The sequence below is a fragment of the Schistocerca cancellata genome, chromosome 1 (genome assembly GCF_023864275.1).
Source record: "Schistocerca cancellata isolate TAMUIC-IGC-003103 chromosome 1, iqSchCanc2.1, whole genome shotgun sequence".
Taxonomy (NCBI): domain Eukaryota; kingdom Metazoa; phylum Arthropoda; class Insecta; order Orthoptera; family Acrididae; genus Schistocerca; species Schistocerca cancellata.
This window is the reverse complement of record NC_064626.1, coordinates 574,085,052-574,097,939: the sequence shown is the minus strand read 5'-3', so window position 1 is coordinate 574,097,939 and position 12,888 is coordinate 574,085,052. Positions and strand designations below refer to the sequence as shown.

At 38.6% G+C, this 12,888-nt stretch overlaps 1 protein-coding gene across 1 annotated transcript in view; it reads left to right on the top strand.

The window, feature by feature from the left end:
* Positions 1-12,888, top strand: part of LOC126161877 (ER membrane protein complex subunit 2-like) — a 72,204-nt gene that overhangs the window by 28,055 nt on the left and 31,261 nt on the right. Inside the window, exon 3 of the mRNA XM_049918010.1 lies at positions 6,918-7,068. Within this exon, the coding sequence (XP_049773967.1) occupies positions 6,918-7,068 (151 nt within the window). The remainder of the gene's footprint in view (positions 1-6,917; positions 7,069-12,888) is intronic.

Sequence of the window (12,888 nt, the reverse complement as noted above, 5' to 3'; positions counted from 1 at the left end):
CTACTCTGGGATGAAGAGGTTAGCACAGGAGAGGAATTCATGGTGGGCCACATCAAACCAGTCAGAAGATTGATGACAAAAAAAGACAGCTGACTTTCTTATCAGTGGTATCTTCAGATACATGTCTTTACCTCTCCTATCCATGACTCAAGATCACTTCCAATAAAATACACAATTCTCTCTTTTAGTATTGCAGTTGCGTAATGTTTCCTGCATCCCATGACTTTTGTTAATTTTGCATGCATTCTATTCAGTTATTAGTGCATTGATTCTGACTACACTAAATTTCTATAGAGGCAGCATAAGATCCCTGACAGCTAGCAGCAGTATTTCCAGTTTTCAGCTGCTAAGCACAAACAGCTGTAGGTGAGACAAGAGCCTTGTATAGAGTTGCAACAACACTGAGGTGTTTCCATAGAGAGGTTTACAAAATCACATTACATGATTGGTTGAGGTAGGCATGCAAAGCTGCTGTGCCTAGCCCTTTGCATCCGTCAGGGATCTGCTTATGTCATCTCGACTATAGCCAAGCAATCTGTGGAATGGTTCGCTTTAACAAATCAACACCCAATTCCTTCTCTCATCCAGGCAAGTGCCCTGTCTCTAATGACCTCAGTATCAGTGAGACATTAAGGTCTAGCCTTCATTCCTTCTAAGAGACACTGAAAATCATACTTTCTTTTCCAGGAGCTTGTGTACCATGTGTATTTATTGGTAAGTTGCTTACTATAGGAATTTGCAGTGTAGCAGTGTTTGTCCCATTCCCAAAAAACAAGAAGGTGTAAACTACTTAATCAGTGATACTAGATTATCGTTGATAGAATGTCAAATGCAGTTTTAAATCAGAACATTTTTTAAAATGCCACAAAAGTATGACAATACTGCAGGAACTTGTCAAAACTATCAAAGTGCAACCAACACAACTCTGAAGTGCACTCAAGAAGTTTTTGTAATAACAACTAATAAACTTCTAGACACTATACTAACAAGTTCCTTCATCGTCTTTCTTCTCACTAACTACTGGGCAGATATAATGAGATGTTGTCTCTGCATGTTATGATCATTCATAAAACCCAGATCATTTAGTAAATTTGATACACTTTGGTTGTCTATTTGCAAAATAGAAACTGAGGACTCGCAACAGTTGTAACTTCATTTAGAAGTTGATCTAAACACACACAAGATTTGCAAGCATCACATACAGCTACATGTTCTTCCTTCATTGTACAAAGATCAACACACTGCTGTAAGCTTTAATATTGCAGACTTCATCCTTCTCAAAATTTGTGCCATCTGTAACTGTTGATTTAAAAGACCTGAATATTCCTTTGAGCAATGTAAAATGTTCTTGTGTTGGTGAGTATTGAACTCTTGGTTCAGTATTAACAGCATATTATAAATCCGGTCCTGTACCTTGTGCTAAATACATCAGACTTCCAAATGTTTCTCAATAGAGTTCATTGTTACTAAAAGAGGTGACCCACCATCCAAGTCCTCTGGTTCATACATACAAATTTCTTCCTTCGAAATACTGTTGAGAAATGGTGTTCCTACATTAAATTGACTTACACACCAATCATGTTAAATAGCAACATTCAGGGGCCTCTTGTCTCAGATCCTGTTACAGGGCTAAATGTGTAAAAGTAATAAATTCCAAAACATTGACTATATCTGTTTGTCACCAGTCGAGTCTTATATTGAACCACTTCATTGTTTTCATTTAATTTTATAGCAGAATCCTGTTGATTTTCAATCACCTTTTAGTTTTAGCCTTGTAAACTAGTTCCAGTGTCGTATTTTTCTTCAGAATATTCATTTCTTCTTTCACTGCTTTCTTCCAGTTATTTAGAATTTTCTCACTGCACTGCTTTTAGTAACTCCTTGATGTCTCACAAAGAAGCATTATTCTTGGTTGGTTGATGGGCTGAATCGTCATAGTAACATGATGGTCTCTACAAATTCTGTCATTCACATAAGTTGTGACCTCTATGAATTGCAGAAACAAATTTGGAGAATGATGTGTCAGCAGAGGGAAGAATTAAATAAAATTTTGAATGAATGAGGAATAATGGGTTAAATATTTAACGGAGTTGTGTAAAGGTAAAAAATCACAGGAAAATGAAGAGAGATCAGTATACAAGTAAATGATGATGTAACTGTTTCACATGCAGAGGCACAAGAAGCTTTAACTCTGTTAAAAAGTAGGAAGTCTGCAGGGAAAGATAGGATCCCCAATGAATTACTAAAATATGGAGGGTGTCCACTAACTGAACAATTAACCAATTTGGTTAACAGAGATCGATGGGAAACTAGTATTACAATCCTGTTGATGTACAAAAAAATATAAGATAGAGCCATCCAGCTACAGAAGGATAAATCTACTGAGTTCAGTCCTTAAACTCATAACAAAAGGAAAATAAATGAAAAGTATTACAATCCTTGCAGAGGAGCAGTGTGGTTTTAGATCCCATAGTTCATGCGTAGATCCAGTATTCATTCTTAGACAGTTTATAGAGAAGTCCATTGTATACAATAGACAAGCTTATCTTTGTTTTATTGATTTAAAAAAAGGCTTTTGATAGGATTCAGTTAACAGATGCGGTAAACCTGCTCTACAAATGGGGTTTTTCTTCCAAATAAGTAAAAACAATTGAAGACATTTATACCAAAAAATACAGCCAAGTGAAAATTGGTTCCAGGGTAGCTAGCTGCATAGCTGTTAATAGTGGGATTAGGCAAGATGACTCTTTGAGCCCGCTACTTTTTAATGTAGTCATGGACAAGGTGATAAAGGAAGGTATTGGGTGGTAGTGGTTATAGAATGGGGGATGAAGAAATAAAAAACATTTGTTATAGTGATGCAGTTCTGCTGGCAAACAGCGAATATAACCTGCAGAAACTTAAACATTTATTTATTGTGGCAGCCAGAAACCTAAATATGGTCATATCCACTCAAAATACTTTATGTATGACCACTTCAGTGGGACAAATTAGATGCAATCTGAAAGTTTCAACAAGTGATTAATATTTCAGTATCTTGGTATTGATCTGTCCAGCAGTGGAATTGTCAAAAAGTAAGTTAGAGAACAAGTAGCAAAAGCAAATAAAGTGGCAGGGTGTTTAAATGATACTGTTTGGAAAAACAAGCATAAAGGAAAAGATGCAAAGGCAAGAATATACAAAACAATAGTGAGACAAATTATGACATACACAGCTCAGACAAGACTGGAAACAAAAAAAACTTTTTGACCCACAGGATAGAAAATCTGCTAAGAATTACAGGGATGACACTGTGAGCTGGGAGGGTGGGGGGGGGGGGGGGGAGAAGAAAGCATTGGAAATGGATGTAAAGTGGACTCCATTAATGAGTGGGTACATAAGAGAAAGTGTGAATGGAACGTGCACATAGATAGGATCGATGAACAGGAGAGTGTGAAAATCGTAAGAGATAGATTACCAGCTGGAAAAAGAAATATTGGCCATCCAAGAAAAAGATGGAGCAACCACCTCAGGGTAGATTGAGGGGTACTGAAGCCTAGGAAGAAAAGAAGAAGAAGAAGAAGAAGAAGAATTGTGGCTTCCTTTGCCTTCATTTGTTGCTTACAAGTTTTTGTCAACTTGTCCCTCAGTGTCATTTATACAATTCCGTTGATCACCCTCTTTAAAGTCAGCATTATTGCAGTCAGTTTCTGCAGCATCTTCCTTTTCATCTACATTGTCAGTACCAACCAATCATCCTCCAGTATGGAAAAATTTAGGTCAACACACTGCTCTCCTGGCTATTGCCAGTCTTTGTGGCAGGAATCCACTGCTATTTGTTAAGTACCTCCTCAGTTGTCCTCACAAGGCTGAATGTACCTCCAAATCCATGGCAGTACTGATAACCGAACACATGCCCTCTGCTTGGTAGTCAGCAGCAATGAGCCTCAACTGTGGAGGCAGATCGACAACCTTTTTAATCTCTCCAGTAAGTGGTTTTTGCAATTTGTTTGCAGTTGAGTTTTACGTCTCTGCATAGACACACAATTATCATAACCAACCTCATATACTTTCAAAGATTAAGTGTCAAGCATCAAAGCATTTCCAGTTTCTTGTAGGAATCCAAGCATAGCATTCTATTCCAAATACCACATTATCAAAAGATCATCTTTCATCAAAAATATTTCAGTTGGAGTTGTATCCTTAATTTTCGTTTGACCAATTTGATTCAAAGTGTATGTTGGGGCCAAAATTGCCTCACCCCGCAATGATTCTGATAGATATTCAGCAGAACAGAGCCAAGAACATGCCATCTCACAAAAGATTCTATCTTCCCACTCACCAACTCTGTTCTGCTGAAGAGTATATGATGCAGTAATTGAATGTTTCAGTCCAGTTGAATGAGCAAGCTTATGTACATCTTTATTATGGAACTTGTTGCCACTGTCTGTCTGTAATTCTCTAACAGTAATTTCAGCCTCAGTCATTTATTATTTTAATAAACAGTGCTAATTTTTCTTTACCTTTATCTTTGTGTCGCAAAGGGTACATCATCCGGAAAGTGGAAAAATTATCCTTAAAAACAGCAAACACTGCTGTCATTGTTCCACTTGTCACAATCTAGTTTGTTTGTATCTACAGAAAAATTGTCTCTCATCCAATTTTTGAAGTATTTGTGTGGCAAGAACTTCTTAAACTTCCCACTGATGTTACTCTCTGTGCTAGTACACTCATTTGATCAGTGGTTGTTTTTCTTACATTTAAGACAAACCGAACATTTATACACTGTTCTGATTAGTGACCCGCTTTGTCACATGAAAAGCATTTTCTATCTTATCTCTTTTTGTAATGAGACTTTTTGATACATCTGCTTCAGATGAAGTTTGATGCACTTTCACCATTATTTGTTAAATTTTCATTTTCAACCTCTTTGCAACATTTTCATCATCACGATCTGTTATGTTCAGTTTATAATGTAAACTCCTTTTTTTAATAATATATTCCATGTTTTCTCTTCAGTAAGTAAATCATGCCATGTAACAGAAATATAATGGAACTCTTTTAGCAAAAATTGTGCACAAAGGTCTCTGCCATTGATCATTTTGTCCAATAAAGTCAGTTTTTACTTAATCAAACTTGGCTAGGTGGCCTCGTATACAACCACACAATGTTACAAAATTAGTGTCTAAGCAGATCAATGTTTTCTGCTGTGCAAACATCATAATCCTATGTAGCTTATCCCGAATCTGTTTGGCAGCTTTGAATTCCCAAATACAAAGTATAAAGGCTTGGTGTCAAGGGATAGAATTAGCTGTTTCCTTCATTTTACGTTGATATCAATCCTTTTAGCAAGATCAGCTTCATAATTTTGCACACTTACTTGCAGCTTAATCATATCACCATATACAATGTCAGAGATTTTGTCACAGTCTCAAGATAGACTGTAAGAGGTGGTGCAGAGATCAGCATACTGGACTTGTATTCAGGACATCTGACCATCCCGATTTCTGTTTTTTGCAATTGCCCTAAATCACTCCAGGTAAATACCAGGATGATCCCTCTGAAAGGGACATAGCAGATTTCCTTCTCTATCCTTTCAAATCTGAGGTTGTGCTCAATGCCTAATAACCTGCTATCAACGGGATGTTAAACTCTAAATCTTCCTTCCTACAGTCTAAAACAGTTCTCATTATAATCCTCCAGGTTCCCCAATTTGCTTCACCAGTCTGTTTATCAATTTGCTGTCTTTCGTCAACCATTGAGTGATTATTTTCAATTCTCTAATGTCAAATTACCATTAAAATCAACTAAAATTGTCACAATTCGTGGAAACATTACCAACTATGCATCCCTGCTACTGCGTTAATAAAACATGAAGTGCATTTTAAAACAGAAAATTTATTTAAAACATTTCAAATATCGGTAGTACCATTAAGCACAAGCAACACCCCTCTGAAGTCAACTCAAGAAGTTTCTACACTAACAACGGACAACTTTCAAAGATTAATAATACATATGTACAAGTATTACAACTGTGAATAAACACTTATACTTTTTGTAGCATGCAGTTTGTTTCCAATGTCCTCTTTAAAATTATCTTTAATATCTACACAATTTTCAATAGAGTACTAATGACAGTCCAGGCCACCTTAGCTTTTTCAAGAAAGCTTGGATGCCATCTTTTCACTAGCTATAAGCTGTAAATTATTTAATGGATATATAAAAAATCTACTCATCAAGCGGCGGCAGAACTCACACGGAAGACGGTTGTAACTGGCAAGCTTTTGGGGCCAGTGGCTCCTTCTTCAGGCAGAAGGGTTGAAGGGGAAGGAAGAGGGGTGAAAGAAAAGGATTGGAGAGGTCTCGAAAAAGGGGTAGATTTCAGGAAAGTCACCCAGAACTGTGGGTCAGGGGAGACTTACCATACATACATTCTGTAAGTGTATAACCATTGACATTGTAGGAACTTGAGTCAGCTATAAGTGGCAAATTATTCAACTCTCAGCATTCTTGTATATCTGGTAACATTATGTTTTAAAACTGCAATTGAAATTACAAAACTAGAAATGAATCTCATTCAAATTTCTTTACACAAGCCATCTCTGCAATTTTTGCTGTTTCGTAACAGGAAATCTACAATCTGTAATCTTGAAGTGACAAATATTGAAAATGAGGGAAGAGGTGCACATTTCAGCTTAGATGCCAGAAACATCGTGGTTGGTGCATGTTAGTGGTGACAAAAACAACTTCCCTTACTTTTCAGTGTTTCCTAAATTATAGGTGCAAGTGAACAGTGTTTCTTATTGTATGAAATATTACATAATCTTGATAAACTATTTCTACACATACTTTATTTTTTATCATGCAATAAAATCAATTTTCATTTTGTTTTTTTCCAAAAATATTATTTTCATTGTCCTGACTCTTTTTTTAAATAGGGTTGCTGGTCCTTGAGCAGGTCTGTGTTGCAGCCTTGGACTGTAACAGACTGGATGTCGCAGACAGATGTGTGCACACACTTTCTACAGAATTTCCTACTAGCTTAAGAGTCCGACGTCTTAGAGTTCTTCAGTTGGAAGCAATGGAACGGTACATTTAAATGTTATGACCATTTTTAAATTGATTATAAAATATAAAATAATACTGTGTTTACTCCAATTTATGATCTGTTTGCTCAATCAATAAGAGGATACGGGCATTGTGTGTGTGTGTGTGTGTGTGTGTGTGTGTGAGAGAGAGAGAGAGAGAGAGAGAGAGAGAGAGAGAGAGAGAGAGAGAGAGAGGGGGGGGGGGGGGTTTCATACAGTAATTTTAGTGCATGTTATGTATTATCATACACTTTCTGTACAAAATGTTGGGGGGGGGGGGGGGGGGAGGAGAGGGAGACAGCACACATAGCTCTTGCTCCGTGCTGATGCCAATATTAGGATTGGAAATGGAGGCTGTCGAAAACACGTTGCCAGTATTAAAGCAGACAAGAGCTACTACAATTATCTTACATATTTATGTTTCGATCATTTTTACAATGATATGGACAAGTCATCATAAATAGTTATGGGATTTGGCAAACATTATGCATGTAGTAATTTCTTAAAAGGTCTGTATTTGTACAGGGTGTTGCAGAGAACCAAGAGCATTTGAAGCTGATGTTGGAAGCCCTGTATATTCAATAAGAATGGGTGGTTGTGGAGGGAGGAGGGGGGGAAGGAGGGAGATGCCATACTATCAAGTAGTAATGGACATTTAGTTGCAGAGGAGTGTAGTCACAGTGAGTGTGCACAAAAATTGGTGACAATGTGACAGCTATACGAAGTGTGTTTCAGCATCATTATGAGATCTCAAACCCCATCGCCCTCTCCCCTCAACCCGTGGTCAAGTTCCTTCTTCGCACACAACCAAACAACCAACACCTGGGTCTGTAGTTCTAAAGAAACTGATTGGACTTTGAAAAAGTGGCCTAGGGGAGGTGTATTGTCAGTACATACCCCAGAAAACATTTATACTTTGCAGGCTGCAGTGGGAAGGATCCTCGTCATTCAGTGTGAAAAATTGCTTCGTCCTTGTGACTTGGACATCGGAATGTGCAAAGAATACTCCGTAACGTTCAATTTCACCCATATAGCTGTGTGGGGTAGCCGTGCAGCCTGAGGTGCCTTGACACGGTTTGCGCGGCTCCCCCCACGGGGGGTTCAAGTCCTCTCTCGGGCATTGGTGTGTGTTGTCCTTAGCGTAAGTTAGAGTGAGTAGTGTGTAAGCCCCTAGAGACTGATGACCACAGCTGATCCTACACATACAGTTTTGTGAAATCCTCTTGGCTAAAATAAGTGAGAATGCTAACTTTATTCAAAATTTATGGATATCACACAGTGCTTTAGGTACTGTACAATGTGCTGTGTTGTCGTGGGATGACAGGCCCTTACTTCTCTGAAGATGGAGGCTGCTTCACTGTGTGACATCTCTCTTTGATGTGCCAGCATGAGAGAGGCATTTTTGGACCAAGGCTCCATTCTCTCCCAAATCGTGACATTCAGCACATCTGGTTTCCACAGGATGGAACTATCTCACACACTCCCCAAGTATATTGAAATGTTTGTTTGGGGATTACAAGATTTCAAGGAATGCTAACATCAGGTGACCACGTCGATCACCAGACTTTTCAGTCTGTGACTACTTATTATGGGGACTGTTGGAGAGTGTAGTGTACCAGATTAGACCAAGAAAACTTGCCTAGCTCAAGATTCAAGTTGAAAAGAACATTGCCAGCATCCTGGAGAACACATTGTGCTGCACTGTGCAAAAACTTCAGAATCGACTTAATGAATGTGTCCGGCAAAAGGACGACACTTAAATAGTGCAATTTTTAAAAAGCGAAGCATAATTAAATTTCACTCGTATAGCACACACATTTCGGCATCAGGTAAAGTTTTGAAGTTCCCTTCATTTTCTCTGATTATTTCAGATTTTCTCATTTCTCTGCGCCATTCTGTATTATTCTAAAGATTAATTGATGCTGTAATCATTTAGAGTTTTTTATACGCAAATACTTGATGTGGATAGATTTGACAGTGTCTTGCAAGAAAATTAGGATTGTGTCAGTATATTCGCATTGTGAAGGGACAGATCAAGATAAGATGGATAGTTTTTATGAGGCACTCAGTGATGTAGTTGTTAGAGTAAAGGACAAGGACAGTGTTCTGCTCATGGGTGATTTTAACGCCAGGATTGGAAATCGAACAGAAGGGTATGAAAAGGTTATGGGTAAATTTGGAGAGGATATGGAGGCCAACAGGAACGGGAAACAACTCTTGGATTTCTGTGCCAGTATGGGCTTAGTAATCACAAACTCCTTTTTTAAACATAAGAACATTCACCGGTATACCATGGGAAGGCAGGGGAACCAGATCTGTCATTGACTATATAACAACAGATCAGGAATTCAGGAAGGCTGTGAGGGACACACGTGTATTCAGGGGATTCTTTGATGACACTGATCATTATTTAATCTGCAGTGAAATTGGGATTGTGAGGCTGAAAGTGCAGGAGGTCAGGTCCATATGTAGGAGGATAAGAGTGGAGAAACTTCAGGATAAGGAAATCAGGCACAAGTACATAACAGCGATCTCAGAAAGGTACCAGTTAGTTGAATGTAGTCAATTACAGTCATTGGAAAAGGAATGGACAAGGTACAGGGATGCAGTACTAGAAGTGGCTAAAGAATGTCTTGGAACAGTAGTGTGTAAAAGTAGGATGAAGCAAACAGCTTGGTGGAATGACACAGTCAAGGCAGCCTGTAAAAGGAAAAAGAAGGCGTATCAAAAATGGCTACATACTAGAACTCAGGTAGACAGAGAAAGTTATGTTGAAGAAAGAAACAAAGCCAAACAGATATTTGCAGCATCCAAGAAGAAATCTTGGGAAGACTTTGGAAACAGGTTGGAGACTATGGGTCAAGCTGCTGGAAAACCATTCTGGAGTGTAATTAGCAGTCTTCGAAAGGGAGGTAAGAAGGAAATGACAAGTATTTTGGACAGGTCAGGAAAACTGCTGGTGAATCCTGTGGATGCCTTGGGCAGATGGAGGGAAAATTTTGAAGAGTTGCTCAATGTAGGTGAAAATACGATCAGTAATGTTTCAGATTTCGAGGTAGAATGGGATAGGAATGACGATGGAAATAGAATCACATTTGAGGAAGTGGAGAAAATGGTCAATAGATTGCAGTGCAATAAAGCGGCTGGGGTGGATGAAATTAAGTCAGAACTCATCAAATACAGTGGAATGTCAGGTCTTAAATGGCTACACAGGATAATTGAAATGGCCTGGGAGTCAGGACAGGTTCCATCAGACTGGACAAAAGCAGTAATCCCACCAATCTTTAAACATGGAAACAGAAAAGATTGTAACAACTACAGAGGTATCTCTTTAATCAGTGTTGTGGGTAAAATCTTCTCAGGTATTGTTGAAAGGAAAGTGCGAGTATTAGTTGAGGACCAATTGGATGAAAATCAGTGTGGGTTTAGGCCTCTTAGAGGTTGTCAGGACCAGATCTTTAGCTTACGGCAAATAATGGAGAAGTGTTATGAGTGGAACAGGGAATTGTATGTATGCTTTATAGATCTAGAAAAGGCATATGACCGGGTTCCTAGGAGGAAGTTGTTGTCTGTTCTATGAGGTTATGGAATAGGAGGCAAACTTTTGCAAGCAATTAAAGGTCTTTACATGGATAGTCAGGCAGCAGTTAGAGTTGACGGTAAATTGAGTTCATGGTTCAGAGTAGTTTCAGGGGTAAGACAAGGCTGCAACCTGTCTCCACTGTTGTTCATATTATTTATGGATCATATGTTGAAAACAATAGACTGGCTGGGTGAGATTAAGATATGTGAACACAAAATAAGCAGTCTTGCGTATGCGGATGACTTAGTTGTGATGGCAGATTCGATTGAAAGTTTGCAAAGTAATATTTCAGAGCTAGATCAGAAATGTAAGGACTATGGTATGAAGATTAGCATCTCCAAAACGAAAGTAATGTCAGTGGGAAAGAAATATAAACGGATTGAGTGCCAAATAGGAGGAACAAAGTTAGAACAGGTGGATGGTTTCAAGTCCTTAGGATGCATATTCTCACAGGATGGCAACATAGTGAAAGAACTGGAAGCGAGGTGTAGCAAAGCTAATGCAGTGAGCGCTCAGCTACGATCTACTCTCTTCTGCAAGAAGGAAGTCAGTACCAAGGAAGCAGTCAGGGCGAACAGGCTTAGATGGTGGGGTCATGTTACACGCATGGGAGAAGCAAGGTTACCCAAGAGACTCATGGATTCAGCAGTAGAGGGTAGGAGGAGTCGGGGCAGACCGAGGAGAAGGTACCTGGATTCGGTTAAGAATGATTTTGAAGTAATAGGTTTAACATCAGAAGAGGCACCAATGTTAGCACTGAATAGGGGATCATGGAGGAACTGTATAAGGGGGGCTATGCTCCAGACTGAACGCTGAAAGGCATAATCAGTCTTAAATGATGATGATGATGACTTGACTCACGTCACTTTGCAGGGCTCAGCATAATGGTACAGCCCTGCCAAAATTGCCATAAGAACATCGTTACTGAAATTGTTTAGCAAAAGTTGCTTTAAGGAACAAATACTAAATAGTTTGGAAACATAAACCCAGTTACAACAAAATTCCCAATCTTTTCAAATCAGTTGCATTAAATTCCTGAAGGAAAAAAGTTGACTCTCATTCCAGTAGGTAGGTCATAATATTTGATTGATAATTTTGAACAACTGCCAATTTCCTCGTGTGAGTCACGTGATATGTCACAGAAAATGTTACAAATAGATACTAGTGCACCAATTGATCACATTGTGTTTCTTATCTGAATATTGAATTTTACACTGAAGAAAGTTTAAGACTCAGTACAGCTGAAAATTGTTTGTGACGTTGAACACAATCGGCACGTTAAACTCTTCAATGCGACAAAGAAATACAATTTGGCATTGTTTTCTTTGTGCAGTATACAGTGAAAAATAAGCAAGCACTTTTGAATCTTGAAAGTCATCACCCTTCTGCATTAAAAAGGGAGAACTTTCATGCTTTGTTGCTTAAAGGGGCATACAGTTTAATTGGACAATTACCTGTTCCAGTCAGCATCTGTACAATTATCTGAACTGGAAGTGGGTAGGCTACATACAGTTTGAGCCTCAGTTCTCTCGATTCTGTCATTCCATGCAATATTTGTGGTGAAGAAGAGACAATGGGTAACAGAAGAGAGAGTTGCAACTTGTGTGATTGCAGATGAATTGCTTCAGTTCTTTCCTAAAAGCAGGTCAAAACTTTTAATGATGGCCCAAGTTGAGGTGTAGAAGACAGGCAACCAAAAGACTGTACAGAGAGAGTGGACTTAGAAGTTATTGAACATTGGAGTATGAATATTTTGCTACAACTGCTAAGGTTATGAGAAATAATTTCAGTCTTGGCAGAAGTGGGGTCTCCTCTAATTTATTAAAAATATGAGAAAACTACTGTGTGTCTCTGGAGAACTGCTGGAATTTGTATGAAGTTTCTTAGGAATTTAGATGCCGAGATGGGTGCAGCAGGAAGGAATATCATTCTTATGACTGACAGATGTCCTGCACAACCAAACATAATGTCATTTCTCAGGAATGTTGATGTGTATCTTCCTGCTAACTGTACAAAACAGCTGAAGCCTCTAGACCTGGGCATAATTCATCCTGTGGAAACTAAATACAGAATGGCTGTTGTGCAGCGGTCAACTTCATTCCTCAAAAGAAAGGATGTCATGAAAACGAATGTTTTATAGATTATGCAAATGTTTGCTGCTGCCTAAAATGCTGTAACCAAATGGACTGTGTTGAACCCTGCAGACTGTGGGTCAGTATCAGTTTCTGTAGAAGGAAA